The sequence below is a fragment of the Bombus bifarius genome, unplaced genomic scaffold (genome assembly GCF_011952205.1).
Source record: "Bombus bifarius isolate JDL3187 unplaced genomic scaffold, Bbif_JDL3187 scf7180000008008, whole genome shotgun sequence".
NCBI classification, from domain to species: Eukaryota; Metazoa; Arthropoda; class Insecta; order Hymenoptera; family Apidae; genus Bombus; species Bombus bifarius.
Window position 1 is genome coordinate 6,590,032 of NW_022884386.1, and position 24,096 is coordinate 6,614,127.

At 42.2% G+C, this 24,096-nt stretch overlaps 1 protein-coding gene across 3 annotated transcripts in view; it reads right to left on the reverse strand.

Annotated features, from left to right (window-relative positions):
• Positions 1-24,096, reverse strand: part of LOC117206612 (protein dead ringer) — a 136,227-nt gene that overhangs the window by 87,439 nt on the left and 24,692 nt on the right. For 2 of the 3 annotated variants that reach the window (XM_033446099.1, XM_033446100.1), the window contains exons 2-3: positions 6,750-6,953; positions 5,832-6,185 (exon numbers count right to left, since the gene is read on the reverse strand). In XM_033446099.1, coding sequence (XP_033301990.1) covers positions 5,832-6,185; positions 6,750-6,953 — 558 coding nt within the window. The remainder of the gene's footprint in view (positions 1-5,831; positions 6,186-6,749; positions 6,954-24,096) is intronic. The other variant, XM_033446098.1, reaches the window with a different exon arrangement.

Here is a 24,096-nt window from a genome sequence, read left to right on the forward strand (position 1 = left end):
TCACAAAGGACATAACCTAACAATCACGAAGATGGTACTCCGCTGGGGGTACCCACGTGATAATCAAACAGCCAAAAAATTCTACCAAATGTTCAAATCGGACAAATTGTGAATGTAAACAACTAAATAAATAAAAAGAAAAAAATTTCCAATTTAAAACAGACGGCAATTTATAGAAACGTTTAGTCCACGTCGAAGCAACCAGCGGTCACTTTTTCAAGAAAAAGGGAACATCAACGGAAGGTTCCTCGTTGTTGCCTGGATGAGGTCGTGGCTGGAGCTTTTTACTCGTTCCTTTTGAAGAAACTGGCTTCCCGAATGCAGGAGAATTAACAAACCGTTGCACCGCCGCCTCGAGAAACGAAGGGTGCCACAATGGAACCGTAAGCTGTAAGCTCGGACAATTGCCTTCTTCTGTGAACGAGGCTTCGTTCAATAATCATCTCGTTGCACCCTGCCTGTAATTGCGCTTCTGCATGCATGGACCTACTAATTGATCGATAACCGGCAATACAAAGATAATGACCAGTGGGAATGGCAGGTCGGTTGAAGAAAGAAAACCGAGAATCCGTAGAAAGGGACATTAATTGACGAGCTGGACGTACTGCCGACTAATTAATATATCGTGACTCGTTCAGGGGGGTTTCGAGAGATGAAACGGGGCTGCAACGACTAGCCTCTTCGAGGTAACTTCGTTGCGGAAGATTCATGGAGGAACAAATTATGTTTACCGGTTAGACTCCGCCGACCCGTTCGCCATTCACTTCGGTAGAACGTATTCATTATCGATAAACTTTATGAAATAACGTTTCATATGACCTGACGGTTATTTCTCTACGTTTGATAATTACAAAACGTTCGATACGTAGGAGCACACGTGTCGTGCAAGCGTCGTATAATATTCGTAAGCGACTTTTGTGCTCGTCCAACTTTCCATATCGCAAGGCCATCGAAACTCGCGAGGCCAGGCTTTGTTTCGCAAACGCGCCAAGAAAAACTGAACTATTATTTGCGTTATTCCGTGTTCGCGAGCTACGATTTCCCGCGGTAATGGCCTGATAATTAACGATAATCGGTTCTCTATCCGATTTCCTTTTTACATCGTCTGCAATTTTTCGAGCTTCGAATAACTAATCGATATCTCATCGATGTAATTACACCGCGAATGTTTACGCATTTGGGAGAAATCTAAGATTCAAAAAATCTACAAAGCGCGATATTTAAAGTAGAGCATTTACCGCGACGATTCGGTAGCCGAAAGAACTTTCCGTTTAGATTCCATATTTTGAATTATGTCCGTAAGAATATAAAATTTCACAAAGATCCGCAGTCTAGTTGTAATCATTTGAATAAATAAGTGTTTTTATGTTACATTCCTGCGATATAAGGCCTATTATCCACTTAGCTTGGAATTTAATTGACTGAACGAGCCGTGCACTTAACTTTGCATATGTTTATTCTGCAGCAAAAACATCGTCAGAGCCTTCTTGCACAATAATTCACCGATTAATATCGGTGAATCGACGAGTTACAGGTTGTAGTTTATAGATCCCTTTACAATCTTACACAATTCTACATCGAACGAAATAACGAAATAATTTGTAATTTACAAACTTTCGTCGTAGGATCTCATTTGATCGAACGTTACTGTTATACGATAAAATCGACCAGTACCATTGATCTACGACTCGTAACTCGTCAAATTCTACGAAATATGAGCCCGAACAAGGTGCGAAAGAACCTTCGTAATAATACAATTGCCTCGTAATTCTCTTTAAGTATACATAACGTATAAACGACACGTACAATGAGAATACCAGCGATCTCAACGACGCCAACAGCTCCTCCCCGTTTTCTGCCAAAAAGTTTCGCGACAAGGTGTGATTCGCACCCGCGATCTCCAGTCATCAGCTGGGACAGCAGCGACGACAAACGACCACGCACGAATCGTGGGCCGCGTTTAAACGTGCCGGCGCATTTGCATAATGATAACGCATTTGCATAATCACAATGATAACGCGAGAAGGATCCACCGGCTGATACACGTATCCTGCGTGGTTATACGTGTATAAGATATACACATGCACGGACGCGCGTATGCATAGATTACAAGAACTCGAAGCTGTTCGAACCGACACACCTAACCGAAGCATCGTGTAAGTACGAGCGAGAACACGCTCGTGGGTGTGCATTACGCTGGCTCTGGACGCATGCACTAACACGGTCGCGAAACCGTGTAAAGAGCCGCGGTACACACGTCGGTATATGGCAGCGAAATACCCGGCAATTTGCAGCTTTACGAGTTATTTCACAATGGCTGCAAAGTATAGTGCTACAGTATTATACTGGCCGTGATAGCTGGAGTGCACGGTCAGTGAACGGTGGTGCGAGCAGGGATGATGCGCGGCAAGATACGTGTAGGTGCAGTTAAAGTTGCAACTCGGAGACGAGGAGGATCGTGTTCCTAGCCATCGGTGGCTCGCTGTCTGTGTACCATGGGTGCACGTACCAGCCGGCCTGGTTTATTGAAACGGACTTTCGTCTTCGACAGAAAAGCCTCCTATTCAGTTTCGAGAAAACAACTGAGAACTATAAACTCGTCGAAGCTTGGATACTTTTATCCTGGCGCCTCGTTAGCGCCTCGTCGGAGGTTGAAAGGTTGCCAAGAACGCTAGAGTTACGTCGACGATGATTCTTTCTAGTAAGCTGAATGTCAATGGAACGATTATCAACGGTGATTGAGAATATCGGTAGGAAGTTCGAGGGGCGATTAATTACAACGAAATCACGGTTTAGTCTAACGTTCGCAAATTGCTAGCTTGGAAGATTGGGTCGAATCTTGAGAAGTCGCGAATAACGCGATAAACACGAAGGGAATGATCGTCGATGGTAATTGACGATTTTCGTAGAACGTTTGCGAAGAGAGAGGGGAAAGGTGTGGAAACACGTCGCAACGCATACACTTTTTCGTCTAATGTTCATAGTTGCTCGACTTATCGATTGCGCGATTGATACAAGCGTTAGATGGACGATTTCGTAATAAAGTTATCGCTGAGAGAAACAAACCGATCACAAGAAGCATATTTACCGAGTGTTATAAATCCTCATGCTGCGTTAACGATTGCGATACTCCGTTTTATTGGTTGCACGATCGTTACACGAATTGTTGCGCAATCATGAACATATTGTGAAAAGAACTACAAAAATCTCCTGATCGTAAATCTAGCGTTGACTATTAATACAGGATCGTATAATTCACGAGTCGAACTTTAATATTCGGCATTATCGTCAGAGGCTCGCGTAATCGAAAGATCGTAGCGCGATTACGTGGCAAGATCGAAATAAAACGAACGAATTGCGATGAAACGATCGCTAGAATGGCAGCAAAAAAGACGCGAGTCGCGTACATCGCGTGAAATCGTTTGTATCGCTCCGTATTTCAATCGCGACGAATGAAAGCGGCAGACGGAAAACGACAGCCATAACTTTGCCCCAGTCGACGCTTTCAATTGCATTCCAATCGATGGAAAAGCGACAAGAGGGGCGACAACGTTCGCAGCATGCTAGGTTAAATTTGGTGCAGGAGATCGAGAGTTGCGAGAACGTGGAGCGTCGTGTCAGCATCGAAAAAGGGGCAAGATTCTCTCACCTAAGGGAGAGAAGGCAAGGAACCACCATCTTCGCTAAGAAGAAAGATTAAAGACCCGGCAAGTACGCCCCCACCGGAATGATGGATGCGATCCGTGAGACGCGGGCGCCGCTCTTCGAGTAGGTGGAGACTTCCATTTTCATTCCTACGCTTGTTCCTCGTCTCTCTACCGTTCGTCTTTCGCGTTCTCTCGTCGTCCCTACGCTTTAATCAACGATACGCCTCGCGCAGGCTCGGCCCGTCTCCTTGACATCGAACCTCGGGCTCGATCTCTCTATGAGAACAGCCCCTGACACGACGTTTTCAGACTTCAAAGATCAAAAGAGAGAGAGAGAGAAAGATAAAGCGTATCGACAAATACAGAAAATTCTCGGTCATACTTCTTTCTTATACTCTTCGAGGACGAAACGATCGACAAGGGACGAACGGTGAGGTAACTACCGCCGAAGAGGAAGAAAAAGAGAAAACATGGTGGCAAGGGTGCAAGAAAGCTGAACGGAGGGAGACGTATACGCGCACCACACGCGTTTTCGTTCTTCCCCCGAAGGTTCATGAAGCAAGTAGGTTTGTCACAGGCTGTGGAAGAAGATCGGCGTATGGCGCGCGCGAACAATCTAAATGGTAATCCAACACCACACCCTCTTTGCAAAAACTGAAAACCACCGCTGCTAACACCGAACCAGGCTGACTGGCCGACAGACCGCAAGCAAAAATATCCACGCGAGTAAAGGCCACGAGACAAAAAGCATTAACAAGGCTCCGATGCGCGTCCGAGCTTATTCTATAACTCCAAACCCTTCCAACCTTCCACTTCTCTGCTTTTATCTCACGTGACGCTGTTTTCAAATTCTATTCCACTCTACCCTTCTTTTTTCTTTTTTACCTTTCTTTTCCAATCCTCGTCCATTTCTCTCATTCTCTTCTTCCCATTCAGCCTCGATCGTGTGGTGGATCGTTTTGTCCTTCTCGCGCATTCAGGAGGAAGATACTGTCAACTGAGACGATAGGATTCGAGAACGGTCGGCCAGTAATTATCTGCCTCGCGTGTAAAAATAATAATTAGCTCCCATCGTTGCATTAATTGAACCCGTCACCTATGGACCACTTCTTTCCAGCTCTTTTGCTTGCACGAACGCTTGCCGCTCGTGATTACATGTCCCTTGTGCCGCTAACAACTGTCCCACAAAGCTACCGCTTTATAATATGTTTAGGATTCTTTCTCGTCCGCGATTCTCATACGTGCGCGTGCGTCTGACACGATTGACAGAGAGAACCGAATTTGGCGCCTTGGTATTACACCATTTGCGGACTACCGCCGTATATATACGTTCTCTGTAAATCATCAATTTGGCCGGGGAACTTACATACGCGTTCGACGTAAGCAACTGATAGAACCAAAAGCACTCATATGTGTGTCATTTTATTTATCCTACGGAGAATCTGTGTATGTACATACGTCTAGAATTTGACACGTTGCAGTGCTATGAACGAAAATATGGTTGACTTCGAGCCGTTCTATCGACAAAGGGTCAGTTCTTGTACCGACTACTTGTATCCAACCTACCTTGAAAACCGAACCTTTTCGAGACCATGAAAATATTTTCGTTTCGTCAATTGTTAATAATAGGAGCTTTTGCTTTTATAGGGAAGATCTAACGTAATAAAAGAACTAATTCTTACTAATTAACTAATACTAGAACTATAATACTAAGAACTAATTCTAACTAATTAAGACTAATTCTGACTAGAACAAATACATTTGTCGTTTCATAAGTAACAACTAGCTAAAAGTAGTATAAGATCAAAATAAAAAATTATTCCGTTTCGATGTTCAGCTGCGGATCTTGGACAAACAGAGGTCCTTCGCACGTTGTAAAAGAGATAACGTTCACGGCAGAGGAAGAGCATTAACGAGCGCGATAACCTGGGTGCTGTGCTAAAAATCCCGCGATAACGAACCCCAGATCCCTAGATCCCGTTAGCCCAGATATCGGTCGTGTTTAAACTTTCAGAGCAATTAAACAGGGCCCGTACGTCGATTGTTTTCAATTACACGTTCTTTTTTAACAATCGCTCCAGGTGTAGAAGCGAGATCGGCGCGGATATCGACAAATTCGTTGATGAACGTGATAACAAGGACGAGAACAATCTATACGTATATAAAGCTATCCATAGTACTTGCCTGACGCACCTGTTTGAACTGCTCTTCGAAGCTCCAGCTGGTCTGTTGCTGGTGATTCGTGCCCGTCGAGTTACTCTGCGATTGATTGCTGGTCTCACGAGGCTCTCCACCGTTTCTACCGCTACCCTGTGATGATTCGCTGGAATGCGAACTGGCCGATGATATCAACTGATTTCCAATGCTGCTCATGATAGTACTACTGGCTTGTGGATGACTGTTTTGCAAGTGGTGCTGCGGCGTTAGGAACGCTGCAGGTGGTGGGAATGAAAATGGTAGACTGAATCCGGCTCCACTCATAGCAACTTGCAACGCTTCTAATCCGCTTTTATGAGCTAATGCATCCATATCGATTGCCTGTGAAAAATGGTTCAACTGCAATTGCAGTATGTGCGATACTTTAATAATTAATCATACCGATCCACTTTTGCCTAATTTTACCAAATAAAATAATAAAATAATAAACGCGGAAAGCTACGAATGTCGCTCTAATTCCATATAGCAGGAGTTGCATACAACGGATGAATTTCGCATTGGAAAATAGTCGGAACGATCCCGAGTTGAAAGTAAAGATCGTAAAAACCGTCTCGTTGTTTTATTATATTCGAAAAGAAACGCGCGTTGCTATAGCGCCACGACGGCGCCAAGCTCGTAACGGATAATAGTCACAGAGTTGCAGCAATCTGTCAAGATTCTTCAAAGCCCGTGTGTCGTTCGTATCTGTCCTTTCGAATCAACGAACGTTCTTTCTCGATCAAGTTCTACCGCGAATTACGTAAACGATTACTCGACGTTTCAACGACCTCGTAATTACCCCATCTTCATCGAAACACAACGTTCTCACTTAACGAAAGATTCACGACATTCATCGAGGGTCTTGGAGAACGGACCCAAGCGTTAAAACGTCTTTTTTCCACTGACCTCCATTTTCAGCTTCGCCAGAAAGTGCGGATGGTGTGCACCCATCAGACTGTTCAAGTGTGCTAATGGAGTAGGTGTATTATCCTGTGCGGATGCATTATCCGACGAAGAGTGCGTGTTACCCTGAAGTGGTTGCTGAGGTAATTCTTCGCCGCTCTCTTCGTCCTGAAGGTCTGGATCTGACAAATCCTCCTCCTGATGCGACTGAAAACAGATTAACGATTCTGGTTAGAACGCCTGTCAACATTGTTCTCCTTGAGGCAACTACGCAGTACCATAATTATATAGATTATAGTTATCTGTAAGCTTATTTAATTTTCTTTTATATTTATAAACTGTGTAAAGCCACGTCTAATTTCTAGGCCATCAGGCTGAAATAGATAAATACATATGTACATGCGTAATTAGGTAGCAACACTGTTACAATGAGAGATTATTTTAAAATATTTCACAAAAATTTTATAAATTCAAGGTGATATCTTTCATATTACTGATATCATATATGAAAAATAGCTATATTCGCGACTCTTTGTAGCAAATAGGTAATAATTACAATATATGTGATATACAATATTTAACATATGCAATTTATAACAGTTCTCGCATTGAGAATTTTCAGTAATTTTTTCTGGCGTGGCGCACTGACACGGCTAATTATTTATAATAAGTTAATACTTATTATAGATAAGTTTATTTTATAGGTATGTATTATAAATAAGTAAATATAATTAATTTAGATAACTAATTGAATCTAGCGTTTAGGTCTAGCGAGTGGTGTCTCTACAGCCTGAATGATTTGAAATACGAAATCGATGGTAGATACTATATTTAACAGCTTGCCAGAGTTTCTCTCATGTCACACTGCGGAAGGGTTAATAGTAAAATTATCAAGACGATTGAAACGATCGATTTCGAATTCCTCGTAGAAATTTCAATAAATCTATAACGGTCGTACGGTTCTTAAGAATTTGGATAACTTTCGCGAAGTGGATATATGGATAAGAAACGGTTCCTCTTCTTTGTATTTTTCATATACAACTTTCACGTGTCAACATGTTGGTATAAGTTGCACATTTTTACTCGATAGCTTAGCTAATGATAGGAAAATAAGTTTCGATATTTCGTTCGATGATGCGCATTCGAACCATTACGGGTGACTCATAGGAAAACCGAAAAGCCATTAAGATTAAAGTACAACCGGTAATATCTTTAATTTCTGTTTATCTGTCGAATAACAGTTACGCAAATTTTAACCTGATTCCATGATTGTACGGGTTAAAGAAAAGCCTGGGAGCGTTGATACGCGATATCAACGGTTCAGGTATAATCGTGAGTAAAGAGGGCAAGATATCGGGAACATTAAACATTAATTAGGAAAATGGCGAGTGGGCCTTCTATATGGCAAGATAGCTGCTATCGGGCGGCATTATTATGCTACGGGTGTCATAAGTGTTTTACGAGCGTGCGCGTTGTACCGGTCACCAGATAAAACTATGCGAAGTGACATTACCGAGAACGGAAATGAGCATCGTAAAATGCGTGGAAAAAACGGATGTTCCGTTGTCTTGGTCGCGGAATCGGTTCCTCCTTACGATCGGCCCAACGTTTCTCGAACGTAAGTACACACGACACCACGAATAATTGCACTTTGAATTATTCTCAATTCGTTTGTTCTTTGTTCCTTTTTCTTTTTTTTTTTTTTACGAATATGCCTAATTCGTTTCCAACTATCGTCTCCTCGAATCTTTTATGGTAGACATTACATTCGTGGAGGAATCGTTGCTATCTCAGAACCCGACAATTGCTTTCTCACGATCGTATCGCGACGCGTTATTAGTTGTTACCACTTTCTGTGGGCAGGGTAAATGCAGTCCAAAGATTACAGTGTACAGTCATCGTGTTGTATAGTCACGACTAACCGCGATAATTCGGTCGTTATACATTTCACTGCTACCCTTTAAAAATATCACTTCGATATGAAAATTTCGTTCGCGATACGGCTTTACTGGATAGAAATAGTTTAACGCAAGAAGCGAAAGAGTTCAATAGCTACGATTACACTCGTCGGTTGCAATTTTGAATGTTGTGACATCAGCTTACTACGGTGATTATCTAATGTCAAGCATAAACTATGATATGCTAATATAAAGACTTCGTAGAAAAAAAAAGCACGACGAATCATATTTCCAGCTTTTACAGGGTGACGGTTTTAAAATTCAGTACGTTACAAAAATTGTCATTTCACTTGGTTTTCCAGTTAAACGTGTACTTACACCCATTCGTCGACGTCCATTCAAATAATTTTAAATAATTTTAAACAATAAGCTTATTTCGTTCTTAATCCTCTCTGTGCAAATTAAGTCACTTCTTTTTTTTCTATTCAAAGTTTTAAAGGAACTGAAAGTATTCTAGAACATTTATTCGAGTTTTCACCGTGTCTTATATGATCAATTTCCAAGCGAAAAAAATGTTTAAAAGATTTTGTGGGATTAAATAGAAATTCGTTTTGTAAGAATAAGCAAAATTCCGCTCCGGGCGTTAAGCACCCAGCCTGCCTACGGGAGGTAAAAATTTCCCTGTAAACGACCTTGTACTTTTTCAGGGAACCAGGGAAACAAAATTCTGGGGGCGTTCGCTGTCCCATGAAGGTGTGCCCTCTTTATCTACGAGGCGTGCATGCAAATAGATTCATCGAATCTCCGGGTGTATTCAAATGGCGATCGTCTACCTGAAAAGGGCGGACTTGGATAAATATATGCCTATCGGATGCAGGTGCCGCGCAAGATGTACCAACTGATGGTTCCGATCTAAAACCGAATTGTGATCGAAGCGAGAGACGACCAGATATAAGAACGGTCCCTCTGTCGGCGTTTTGAGCACGTGTGATAATATTGACCGTTCGAGGTGGTCACCGATGAACGATGGTCCTCGCTTGATGGAATCCTAATCAAATACGAAGCAACCTCGTCCGTCGAATTCCTATCCAGTGGGACAATCGTGGAGATTCCAATCTACTCTCCTCATATTGTTCAAACGACCACGATTTTTACCATTTCACGCGTCGCGATTCGATTCAAACGACTTTTTTTTTTTATTCTGTCTTGATTCTCGTGCACGTAACGTTACAGAAGACGCACATACGGATAGAACAAAGATCATCGTAGATACTTGACAATCGCGTAGATACACTAAAATTACAAATCGCAAAGCGATGCGAGTTACAACACGTCTCTGATACCGAGCAGATCGATTCAATTTAAAATTCAAAAAATTACATATATAACACGTACATGAAAAGATTAACTGCTATCTAGCGTTTGAGGTATAGCAGAGATCGTATATAGTATAAATTACGGTCTTGCTGTTAGAAAATATACATAATGGAACGGACTGTTGAAACACGCGTGGAACTCATTCATGTGAAAAAAAAAACTCACTCTGCGCCGAACCGGACGCATCGCATTTCGATATCATTAGCAAGTGCAACGAACGAGCCGCAACTGGAGTTCTCTTTCTGATAAGACGTTGTGAAAGTTTCACGGTATCGCAGAATGTCGGTAGTTTCATGAAAAATTGAAAGTACGTGATAGAAAGTCAAGTGGAGAAAGAGTGGCAGTCGTGAAAACGAATGACGCCATTTGACGCTGGACGCATCGGTATTCGCGTCGCGGGGCGGCCCACAAATTACTATATCATTGAAGAGGTTGCTGGATGCTCGAGGAGAGCTGGCGTCATTACGATAATCACGGTAGAGGCGTTCGAAATATATACCATTGTTCTATAACACGAACCGCTGTTCGTACGTAGGTGTTCGAATTTCTTGCTACGGGACCCTCGACCGAAACGCAGGCATATTTGATTATATAACGCTATCTGTAAAATATGTTGGTTTCGAACGTAATTTTCATTAGCGATCGACTATACCACTTTCCGGAGTTAACAAAATATGTCTTCCTTTATGCTTGTCAAATTTGATAGCTTCAAATACCTTAATCGTATGTGGCAGATTGCAGAAACATTTCTATTTAATCTATAAGAGGTTTTTATAAAATTTAGTAATACGACGAAATCCTGATTATTCAAACTATACGATCGTGACACGCGTTGTTCACATATAATGGAACTGTTTGGATAATCGAATGACTTTGTTTCCACGAGAGAACATTTATTTCACGCTGTTTTCTAGATATTAATATTAAACAAAAATAAAACTTTCGAATAAATCCTTAGTAATTTCTTTCACTTTCCAATTCCTATTATCCAATTTCAACATCACTATCAAATTTTTCGTTGATCGATCCACTCCGTTAATCGATGTTTCGATAATGAAGATTCTAACATGATAATCGATGTCATCGCATCGTTGCCAAAGTTTTAAAATTCTTTCCGAATACCAGATAGGATGATGTACATTCATGTTTCGTAACGCTTTCCAATGTTGAAAGAAACTTTGGAGTCATCACACGGAATAATAGAAACCCATAGAACAATGAATTAGAAATTCTCTTTATGCTTGAACGGAAACTGAATTCGCAAGGTTCCGCCTGAAAACCATCTTTTAGAGGAACACATATTGTGCCATGCTGGTTTCTTTCCTTGGTCCCTGAAACTGGCTGAAGATGAACGGAATAAATCAATAGTGGCGCGGCGAGTGGTCCTGTGACTTAAGCCAGGTCGGGCAAAGCTTCAGGTAAAACTGTTGCCCTTGGTAAACAAGTGGGCGCGGCCTGTTCCTCATCCATAGAAGAAAAATCACTCCTACGTTTCTGTCACCGGGAATACCTGTGGATGATTGTGTTGCTGCATAATTCCTAGGTTCGCCTACCGAAAACGCGTGGGTCCTGGGGTCTGGAATAGGCTCGTGGGCAGCTAATCGACTCACAAGAGGTCTATTCACGCGGAGCTGGCTCTCTCTATTAATCCACAAAAGCTACACCTGTACTACTCTGGGCGACGCCATGTATCACCGGGATCGTCGTCTTCTTTTACTCGAGCAGAAGCGCGAAACCAGATGACGTCTAGGCGCCGAACGCGTCCAATTATCGGTTTTGCGTCTATTTTCGATCCGAGACTGATCAAAAAAAGACGACGCGCAAATGAGATTTTTAAACGTCGAGAACGGTCACGAGTTCTCGACGTTTCTCGATCTTCGCTGCATTGTTATCCGCTTTTCGTGCTGTCTTGGTGTTCGACGAAAGAATAATGCGATACAGCGACCGGAACGTTCACTTCGACGGTCAAACGTTCGACCGTCACTTGACGGTTACGAGAATGACGTATAAATACCTTCTGAAAAGAAACGAAAAATAAGGCTGAACTTTTTCGGCGCATACACGAAACATGCGCCTTTTTTCATAACGTATTAATAGCTTTTGACGAGTAGAATCAAGAGATACTGGTTTCAAGGTGTTGAAATCATTGTTTTAAAAGCTATGCGTTACACGAGGTTCGTGCATATCCCGCGGTATTTACTTGCACATACATATTTTACGACTTACGTGTATCGTCAGGAGCTTGATTGACGGAATGGATTGTTACCTGGTTGGATACGCGTGCGTCAGGTTTAATTAACATTATTAAAGAATATGTTGCCGTTGAACGGATACGAGTAAATTTACTTCTTGCAACCAGCGTATTGTTGGAACCTACTTGCCGAAAACTTTCCGATACTATAAAAGAAGTTGGAAATGTAGTGTATTCGAAAACGAAGTTGAACGAAGAGAAAGCGACGGCATTCTTTTCAGAAGGCAGAAACGCAAACGTCAAAGTGACAAAATGGGCGGGTATCAGCGAGAGACCGTGACCGAGCACGGCAGACCATGATGCAGTTGGTTATAAGCAGCAAAGTTCCGTTCCCTGAAAGTCAACCCTCGGCTTCATGAAGACGTTTTAACGAGATTTAATATATCCTAGGCACGACAATAGCTAAATTTACCGGAGGCCAGGCCGTGACGCGTTATCCCTTACGCTTACGAGCCATGGCAGATAACCGAGTCTCTCGTGATTTATTGCCGCGCCGCCGCTCTCTGTACGATTGTTTTATTGTTTATACCTTATAGTTTGCACGCTTGGCGGGTGTACCCGTAGCTGGGTAACAAAGCCCGCGCGACCGTGCGTTCATGCATGCGCGTGGATCCCTAGACACGCGCGTACGCGAACACCGCGGCCAGTAAATCATCGCCTAAACGCTCGGGGCGCTACGGGTGGCGCGTCTCTAAATATTCTAATTATTGTCTTGTAATCGCACCGCTCATCCAGAACCCTTCGCTTTTTCAACGAAATACCAGTTTATCGTCTCCTTTGTTTCGCGCCAATTTTACATTGCCCTTTGAAAAACTGCCTGTTATTTTTTGTTTGGAATAATCTTCGTTAGATATATCATTTAGTTGTCACGATACGTTTGAAGTATCGCGAAGAATAAATCAATGTGTTTTTTTTCTTTATTATATAACGCAATTTGTTTCCTCCTTATAACTCACTATAGTTAGGTTTCAAGAGTCCGAAGCTATTCTCATATTAATAAATAGTCCTCATCAGCGTTTCGAATTTATGCAATTATATGTATATATATGTATGTTCTCTGATATCGTTAGCATTATTGTCGCAAACGTTGAAAACTTGACCTTCCTCCTCGACGCGATAAATTAATTCACGGGATATCGGTCGTGTGGATGCACCGAGCTTCGATTTCGCAAGCTGATAGGAAATATCGCGCGAGGCAGAGGTGAGCGTATCGTTCTTGATACGCGAAATATCAAATAAAGGAAAGGAGAATTGATATGCGATTTGTTAGGCGACGAGGATGAAAGAATCGTCTCAGAACGATGAAAGATCGAACGAAGAGAAGAAATAATTTATATATTTTTTTGTTAGATTCAATATCCATTCACTTACGTTAAAAATTACTAATACAAAAGGTCAAGGACTGCTTTGGATTAACATTTAATGCGCTCGAGAATAAAAATATGACGCTGTGAAAAGGAAGACACGAAGATTAATTACCAAGCGTTCCGCAATACCAGATCTCGAAATTTAATTTGTAGGAATTATTTATTAAAATATGTTTAGAACGAAAATATGGATAAAACATTTTTGTGTTTTTCTTGATTTTATCGTGGAAAACATCGGATGTTTCCCACACATATTTTGTGATCGTAGTTAACAGCGAAGGAACTAAACGAAGGTAAAGAGCGAAGAAGAGGAAAAGTCTCGTTTAGACGTTCGTTGGTGTCCTCGTGACGAAGTGCCGGGTGTAGCCAGTGCACAAAGGGAGGACGAGAAACGAAGAAATAGTGCAATTCCAGGCGTATTACACGGACGATTAATTTGGCCTTATACTCGCGCGAACCGCGGCGAGATGTATCGCGCGGCTAGAACATCGCGTCGCGCGATTCGCCGATTATTCAAAGAGTCGTGAGCTCGCGATGATTTTGGTACCGCGTCATACATCAAACGACCAGACGTTTGTATCTCCGACTAAAATTCTGTTGCACCGTTAAGCAAGTTTCCCTTTTTCATTTTTTCTTTTTCTTTTTTTTTTTTTTTTTGTTCTCTGTCAAACCGCGCCATCTTTCCCACTGTACATCGTAGGTATACGGGTTTGCTTTACGACTTTGACAATTGTGCTTTAACGCGTCCAAGGCTTTAAACATAAGGCTTTAAATCTCTGGAACGGAAAGAAACAGATTTGATAAAATAAATAACTTCTTATCGTAAATAGCAGCCGCAAATTGGAAACGGCGTAATCGCAAGAGCCCTCATCGCGAGACGCGTCCCTCTACACGCTGCGAAATCTTTATTACCACGGAAAATGGAAACGCGTCTTCGTCCCTCGTGGCAAATTGAAACGCGTAAACTGCCAAGTACGACCGGCTTGGAACACGCGCGAAATGGAACGCGTTATCGGGAATGTTATCAAACTAATTTCCTAAACCGGTAACACCGGGAACGTCCAAACGAGAAAACGGGTTTCCAATGATTATTTTATATTTCGCCGAACGAACGTGTTCACGAACGCTATCTGTAATCTCTGGTAGATGAATTAGGACCACTCCGATATTTTTGATTTTTTTTTTTTTTTTTAGCAAGATTGTGAGATTTATGCGAATTTTAGTAGCAGTTGGAATAAATTTTAATGTTAATTACTAGGGTTTTATATACATACGTATAAATAATTTGCCTCTTTTCACCTTCGTTACAGCTCATATTCTTTATAGCACGTCCCGTATATACTAGATTTTATGTCCACGCCATTTCGATAAATATAATGGTCAAACGATTTGAAATACGGACATATTCCACCGTATTCTTCTAGTGATAAATTAAATAAATGGAAATAATTGTTATATCATCGTTCACGTAGGTGATTATTAACAATTTAAACGATCAAAAATAATTTGCTATATGTATACATATTAAGCGTAGAAGATATCGTAGCTAGAAAAGTAAAATTTCGTGCGGTTGTTCGATTCGATGACCAGGAAACTGCACCACTGATTATTCTCGGGAAAAGAATATCTTGTTCAAACAGTTCGTCAATATTATCGACATAAAATAGTCAATCTTCCTGTTAGCGATATGAGCGTGATAGCAAGAAGGGAAATTAAACGAATCGTGGCTATCACGGAAATCTTGAGCGTATAAAAGCGTACAAACTTTGACTCACGTTTATTGATATTACTTTTGTATCGTTCCTCGGCATGCAAAGACGAGCGTGCAAATGCAAGAGGAGGAAGAAACGTAGAAACACGAGCTATATAAAACGAGGATGGATTCGAGCAAACGTTTGATGCAATAACTCAAAGAGCTTTTACGCAAAGCGCCGTTTACCCACACACGATGGCGCGCGTAGGTGAGCAAAGCGTTGGAAGAGTGCAACGATTTAATGAATGGCCCCGGCGTTCATCGAACGCGCAATAAAAACGAAAGTTTAAGTATCTACACGAGTTCCGTTCGGACCCCCTGCGGTGCTCCCACGTAGAGATCACGGCTTCATCACCAGATCTTCTCGTTGTGTACGTACGCAACGAGTTACCCGTGTACTCGTGCGTTCGTGAAGCAAATTCATAAGTGGTCGATGATAAACAGCTCCGAATCGGAGTCGTTTTGGCAGATCGATCGATTTAGATTGAGAGATTACCCCTGCCGGTCACCATCGTGTCGGGGAGGAGAGAACGACTTAAGGGGAAGAGGGGACTGATTTATCGGCTCAGCCAGGGCTTTTGTCAGGTATATAAATTCATTGACCATCGGAATCGTCATCGCTGTAATCGCCTTTATTTATCAATATCGCCGGGAAGGCGCATCGATCAAACCTGTCTATTTAGGTGAAGCTTCCTACGGGACACCTTGTCCAGTAACATGCTCGCGATCCTCGTACCTGAAACGTTCGCATTTTTGACGACCTTTCCACAGGGACCAACGTTACGTTAATTCGAGCGCAATAGTCGTTCAGGAATGATCGAAAGAAAGGAGCGAAATGATCAGATTCGTTAAGTACCCGCGAGTACAGTTTATGCGGCCTCTACGAGTATCTTGGTTCCACGTGTTTGCCAGATTCGAGATCTCACGGCAGGCAGGAATTATTTTTATCAATCTACGCTTATGCAACCTCGCTGGCCCTTGGCAGGGGGTGCTTCCAAAAGGAGCAATCCTTTAAGAACAAGAAATTCAACGTAATCGTATCGAAACGCGGTAAATAAAATCGTGAAGTAAACGAACAGAGATAAAAGGAAATTTAACCAGTGTGACAATGATAAGTGGACATTTTGAATCGTTGAATTTTTATACAAATCGACCTCTGGACTACCAGAAGGTAAATCTTGTCAGAAGGTGTTTTCAAAAGAAAAAAATCCTTTCGAACGAATGCAGAACAAGAGATTCAACGTTATCGTTAAAACACGCTAAACAAGGAAGGACGAAAAGATAAGAACGAAAGAAGTTGAACGACATGGCAAAAATAGATGCGTATTTCGATCAGCAAATCTCCGCACAAATCTATCTACAAATGAAATTACCACGTAAGCTCTTAGTAAAAATCGGTTTCCAAAAGAAGTGAGGTACTTTTGAGTCTTCCGATACGAGCACAGGATATCCAACAAAATTATATCGAAACAAAAAAAGAACAGCAAAAAATATTTCGAAATAAAAAAATTCGACTTGCGTTCTAAGAATGTACGCCTACCCCGACCGCCAAATTTTCGCGCAAATCTCCCCACAGATACGGGATCACGTTGTCAGCATGTAAGTCGAGAAGCAAAGAAACTAAGACAGAAAAGAAGAAGCGAGCTGACAGGACAACGGGATATAGAGGGGCGTCCGTCCAATTGTTCGGGCAAAGACGGTGTCGCGTTTGGAGCTTTGTGAGTCGCGAGAAAAGCTGTCCCGATCGGCGGGCACGTCAGGGAGAGCTTATACCGTATCCCTGACTCCGAGGGCGGTCCGCAAGATCAAGTTCGGGGAAAAGGGTCCCCATCGCGAGAGCCATATTTATAACCGTGGCGTATTTCGTGTAAAGTAAATCGGAGACGCGGCGGAAAGACGGACGGACGATGGCTGCTCCGCCAGATTTAATTAATGACCCGCCGAGTTTGATCTGCCGCTACAAAGACCGAAGGCAAGCACCGATCTCTTTCTCTTTCTTCCTCGTTTCTGCCCTCCTCCCGTTCGCCACGCACGGCCACCAAAAGTCCGTCGATGGAGCGAGCAGGAGAGGTCGAGAGCAAACGTTTATTTCGGTCTTGGAGCGAGCAAATGCGAGAAAGGGCGTCCTCGACACTCGTCCCATCTCCCTCTTATTGTTCGAAAGCTCTACGACCACTCTCTCTCCTGCTTTTCGACCCTTTTGCCATTTTTTGCGCCTGGACACCGCATGAGGAACCACCGTTCGACGAATTGTACCGTCCAAGCTTTGTTGAATGGTCAAATCCCAGACCCATTTATTTCGCCATCGTTCCCTATACATTACGAACAATCACTTAATTCAAAGAATTCCCCATACCCCTATATTTTTGCTTCCGATGACAAAAAAGTAACATTTTTTCCGAACAGGTTTCTGTTCATATGGGTTTATATGGAAATATTTTCCACGACAAATATGTATAAGTGGAAATAGAAATGATTATAGGTAATGCGTAAGATTTGTTACTTCGCTCATACGTCTTCCGATGTAAAGTATTAAACAAAGGAAAATTTGCTCGAGTTTTTCAGCAAATGTAACGAATAATCTTAATACACATGGCCAACAGCGTAATGCGAAACTCCATTTATTGGAGGAAAATTTTAGTTAATTTGATTGAATTCGACGAAGCAGCATGTTAGTCGCGGAAAAATTCACACGCTTTTGGGTCCATGAAACGTGAAAATTGGCGTGAAATACCGGCGTATGTACTTGGTCAAAGTAAACACGGATAGCACGACAAACGGGGCGCATAGAGAAGAGGCTTCTGGTGCCGTATAGTTATTTCGAACTTGACCCACATATCCCCGGCTTCCGGCGAACCACGCTTTGACGGATAGCGAGTCGCACAGTCGAGCCGGCGGACGTTGGTCTTTTATTTTTTTTCGTCAGCCAAGGTGCTGAAAGAAGTAGATTGATCGATCAGGGTCGTCGAATAAGAAGCGTCTTTATTTCGCGCGGAATTTCTACCAGACTGACCCACGATATCGCGTAAGATTTATTTTCGTATCACGGTCGTATGTAAATGCGCCGTGATGATTTACAGAGAGAACGAAGGAACGACATCTAAAATCTAATCGTCGAAACGTTTACAAGAAATCGCGATTGCCTTTTAACGAATCAAATATTTCGAGCGAGTCGCCACCGGCAGGTAAACGATCTTAAAATAATTGTAACTCTCATAGCTCGAGTAAATCGTTGCCACAGCGAGAAACATCCGAGCATTAAGGATGACATACGCGGAGAAGGTTAAGGTAGAGACTGTTAGGGAGTAATAATTGTCATCTAAATCCAAGAGCTGAGAGTTGATGCGAATTCCGCGGTAGAGGAGAGAGGGTTAAAGCTGAGTCGGGGCAGAGTTCGAGGGGGCGGGTGTGCCGCGTTGGCCGCCAAAGGGGGAGGGTATAGAGCAATATTAATAGCGTGGGTGGTGGCGGAGCGTCGTGGAAGATATTGTTAGAACTTGGGGGCTGCGTTACGTGGTCCAGAGGGGAGCTCCTTGCTAATGGGGTTTTAATGACGGCCAGCTGTCCGTCCGTCACACACTTTTAGACAACTATTCGGTATTTCTGTATCACCATCTCTCGATCCGATTTCTCGTGCGTGCACAACAACAAGAGATCGAGCAACGCGAGAGCCTCCCACGCGTCTTCGATCTTTTCGGAGAGAGCCGCCGCGCCGACCAGACTCGATAAATAGCGTTCGCGAAACGCTGGTCTCTCGGATATTTAGCATCGTTCCACGTCGAATGTTATTTGGTACGCGCATCTCACCTCGACAGTGACGAATTCGAATTTCCAATTAATTTATTGGATATTATCATCCTCTCGAGTCCGTTACTTGTTATCCGAGCTTTATTTATAACGTCTCCTAAGAACCCGAAGATCGTTCGTTCGTATGTGACTGAACTTTCAGAAATTATTGGCGATGATTTGAAATGCACGAACAGGAACAGACTCGACTAGACCACGTGCGCCTAAGGGGTGGCACTGAACAAACGCAAAGAAAAGCGACAGACCACGATGCGATTTTACGGTCCATTAACTCATCCAGCTAGACGACCAACGACATAGAAAACTTACAAGTTTGACCACCTTGAATTCCAGTACGAATTTAAACACAAGTACGGAGCTATCCTTTACGTGTATATTCTACCGACGAAACGGTACCGAAAAAGGAACCATGTGAACCTTAGCGTCGGTTTTACTTTTCAGTGACCATACCCGAAACGTTTTCATTCTCGCAGACCTTGAGATTCTTTCTGGAGAATTTTCGGGACCCTTGGCTACCTGAAGGACTAATTGCGCTCTGACCAACAGTTTCTTTAGGAAGTATGCCCAACCGCTGACTCACAGTCAATTGACTCTCCGTTCCCGCAATACCGATATTTTCCATAGATATTTCCTCAGTTTATCGAGAAATCGCGATTGCTGGGTTGTTTGCTTTAGCGATGAACGTGCCTTCGCTTAGGTTTGGTAGAAGTGACAAGGATAGAAAATAAGATTCCCAAGGGCACGCACGGAATGTCCATTAGAACGAAACGAACATTCTACCCAGTTCTGGCCACCCTTGTCTTATCTGACCCAACGTCGTTCGCATATATCACGAATTGCCGATTACGATGGCGACAGGAAAACCATGCTCGAGATATTTTACAGAGACATCGTGAATTTTAAGTTTTATCTCGGAATGCACGAAGAAAAAAGATATTTCCGACAGGAGATTATGGGATCGAAGGCAAACAGATTTGTACATTTTCAAATATTATTTATTATTTCTAGACGAATAAAGTAGCCCATTTTGAACATTAAATCAGGGACCATAACAAAAAAAAGGAAGGAATACGAAAAAGAAATTAATATTAGCAACCATTTTTTTATCTACTAATAGAATTTTTATTTGATATTGCTGAGCAACGTCGAGTATTTACGATCACTATACGACACACTGAAAAACGCGATTTATAAATATAAAAAATAAAGGACCGAAGGATTCCTTTGAAAAAAAAAACGTTAAGGCGTAATTAAAGAGGAATTCGTTAAGGCGGCAAAACAAGCACTCCGAGAAACTGTCCTTGGTTTCGAATGTAGGGAAAATTTCGAAAATCTATTGTCAACGAACCGGGAGGTCACCATCTGTCGACCACATGATCGGCTTTCTCGCTCATCGTTCCTTTCCCCCATGTCTTCTCCGTCCTAATCCCCGATTTTCCTTCCGCGAAACCGTCTGTCTTAGACCATAACCTAGAATAACCGAGATGCCTGTGGACTCGTCGGTCGCCGCCCGCGAGAATAGAACGAATTTATGGAAAACTATTCGAGGAACTCAACGAGCTTACACTCAACCTACAGTGTGTTGGACTTGTCCATTGTTTTCGACGCTTTGCCGAAAACGGTCCAACCGATTTTCACCGCGCACAATCTTCTCTATCCTAATAGTGGCAAATATTTAATATAGGTGTGCGTTCTTGCAACGTACCGCCACGTATTGTTTTACGAAGCTCGTTTCTAGCCGAAAACAGCGTGTAAATACGCGTGTAACATCTCGCCCGTAACAACCATATAGCGGCTAAGAAAATAAAACACAAGGCGAAGAGCTATTTAACAGTGATACACCATCGTGGCCAGGGCGAGCGCGTAATCTGCGCATTTATCATCGGCACGAAAATAAAATAAAAATGCTGTCGGGCGGAAAGTAAGATCGATTGCCGTGGCGACCCCAAGACGACCAGGACGACGAACGTTCTGAAATAATGCCAACGACATCGGATATCGGAGGAATTTTTAACGAACACCCACGAGGCCTATATCCATGCTCCTGCTCTCGGATTCAACGTGGAAATCAGGGCCTGGCGCTTGACAAGGGATCATTTTATTAAACAATTTATTAAATCTCTGCAACAACTTTAACGCGTGTTCTTTGATACGAGACCTTGAACGAAGAAAAAGAAGACGCACGTTGAATTCTCTCGATTACGCTTTCAAGAGTAGAAACCGAAAGTCCACGAGGAAAGAAAGAGATACGTAAGACCGGCTGTCCATTTCTTAAGTGTTCCCGCTGTAATTTTTTCCGGTTATCTGAGACACATTCTCCGATAAGAAGAACATCGTCGACAGGCAACATTTTCCACTCGACTCACCGGAAAACATTTTCGGAGGCAGTCGCGAGATTACTAGCCGGCCGCTTAACTAGATTTTCAATTCGTAACTGGACGATAATGTAGAGTTATTTGAGTCGGTGTAATATTTGGATTTGGTTAATCATTAAACTCGGTTATGAAGAATTTTTACGAGACCTACGTTTGAAAATAGGCTATTCGATTCGTTGTTGGTTAGACGTAATAAACGATGAAATATATCATGTACATTGTGCATTGTACATTGACAGCCATAATTCTCTAACAAAGATAGGTATAACTTGTATCCAAAGGATAAAAAGTTTATTCAACCGATGCTAGTATTCGTGATTGTAATTATCATAAATCAGTAGCGCGTGTATGTGATTTTCTACAAGTTATTTTATTGTTTATTTTATTACTAACTCTTATATATTGCCTACTTGCTGACTCAAATAATCTCAATACAAGATCCAAATCATTTCTCTGTTTTACGAATTTGTTCTTGCCGAAATAAAACACGACGTCCTCCTATACTTTTCTCGTTATACTAGACGTCAATAGCGTCTTTTTAATATACGACAAGCTTGATTATTCTATACAAAATTCAAGATTGAATTTTAATCTGTAGTAGCTTAGATGGCTGAAATAACACTAAGTTCTTCTGTTTCTCCAAGTTTTTCTCCACCTTCGATTCGAGTCGATGGCTACGAACGCATCGAGAGTTTATTTATCGCCGGGACTGTATCTCCAAACATACCCAACGCAGTCATCCTATGAGTTTTTCGAGAAGAACCGCAGCACGAGATTATACCAGATGCTCTTGGAAAGAAACAGCCTTGACCTTGGAGCGTGGTAGCGTTAGAACAGAAGCGCGTGCCTACTCATTTGCTTATCTACTACCAAGTGCTTCGAAATCGTTCTACGTTCGCTTCAATTTGACATAGCTGCCTCTTGTATAGCGTGTTGTAATCGAGGAAAGAACACGGCGAGGCTCGTAATTTTGTGGAAAAGATTGCAAATTAGCCGGTGCGGTCAACTTTCGATTTCAATACGATTCCGGAAGAGCGAGTGGCTTCCGTGTCGTTAACGTTTATCGGTCGATTCAGCGATAGATGTATTTTAGTAGATGTTCACCACCTTCAATTTTCTTGGGCTGCGATCGACGATTTGGAACGAAAACACATTTTCAGGCAGAATGCACGCGTTATTTACGACCGATTGAAACGCGTATCTCACGATCGTTCACGGAAATTGCACAAGTCTTCTGCTGGTAATAAATTTAACGAGTGTACAGCTTCCGCAATAGAATGGGTCCATCGTTATGATATTCCACCCTTCTGGGTCTTCTAATTTGTACTTTTCTATAACTTCTATAATTTTTATGTAGAATCATAGACGAATCTACCAACAGGTAATCAATCGTTTTATAGGAGTTATTTAAGCCTTTCGCCTAGTATCGGGTTAATTATCTTCATTTCTGATGTGCTTGGTTCAAAACTATTATTTCTCTAACCGCATTGCCGAAAATTCGAACGAATCTTATATAAAAGATATTTCATTTCACTAGGAAGAATTAATAAAATATTTGGACTTTTCCCCTAAATTCTTATTTACATACTCGGTAGGCATATGATATCTTTTATGAGACATAGCTATAGGTTGAATCCATAAAGATGGGAAGCTACAATATTTTAAAAAATATGTCACAAGCTTACGTATGTGTCAAGTAATTAATATCCATTAATTGGATAGGTTTGCGTGAAAATGATCAATGGCGATGCTATATCTTCGATAACAGGGTGACTAGACACTTGCACTGGATCGAAAGACAGCAGAAAGATCAAGGTACGAGGTGGTTAGCGTGATGCAAGGTCACTGGGAAGCAAAAGGAGGATCGACGCGACGATGACGATAGGCGATCGCGTGTCCGTTGGAAGGAACGGGAGCCGACAGTGGCTCTTTTGGCTGCTTGAATGAATAATCGGTCCAGGCTTACCGGTTGCTCGGATATACACGGAACTTCAGCCCGGTCGAAATTACGCCTCCGCGTAACCGTTCATTTAACGTTAATTTAATGATACACGAGCTTCGACAAAACAACTATTTCGCACGGGTCTGGCCTTCCTTCGCGGAAGGCAGGCTCTGATACCAAAGAATTTTCAGTGAAAACGCCTCGAGCTTCACCTAGGCTAACTACGTTTATTATATCGATGTAAAGGATGTCTTCAAATTACAGCATATGAAGCTGTGCGTAAGGGTTCTTTGAAATTATTTCCCTTCTTAATTCGCAACTTTGACAAGCGGATTGAAAATCATAGTGTACATCGATCCGCTACTAATTACCATGGAATAGCATTTTCCATTTATTATCGTAGAAAATTGATCCTCTCCCTTAAGTCATGAAAACCTATCGTAGGAAAAAGTAAACTTTTAATTTAATCAATCATCGAACCAAAGGAACGATACTTCGAAAAGTTAAAATACGTGACTAAATTCAAACTCATAGACCATTGGCTTGCATCGATGTGATCTTCGATCTGCCAAGTATCCAG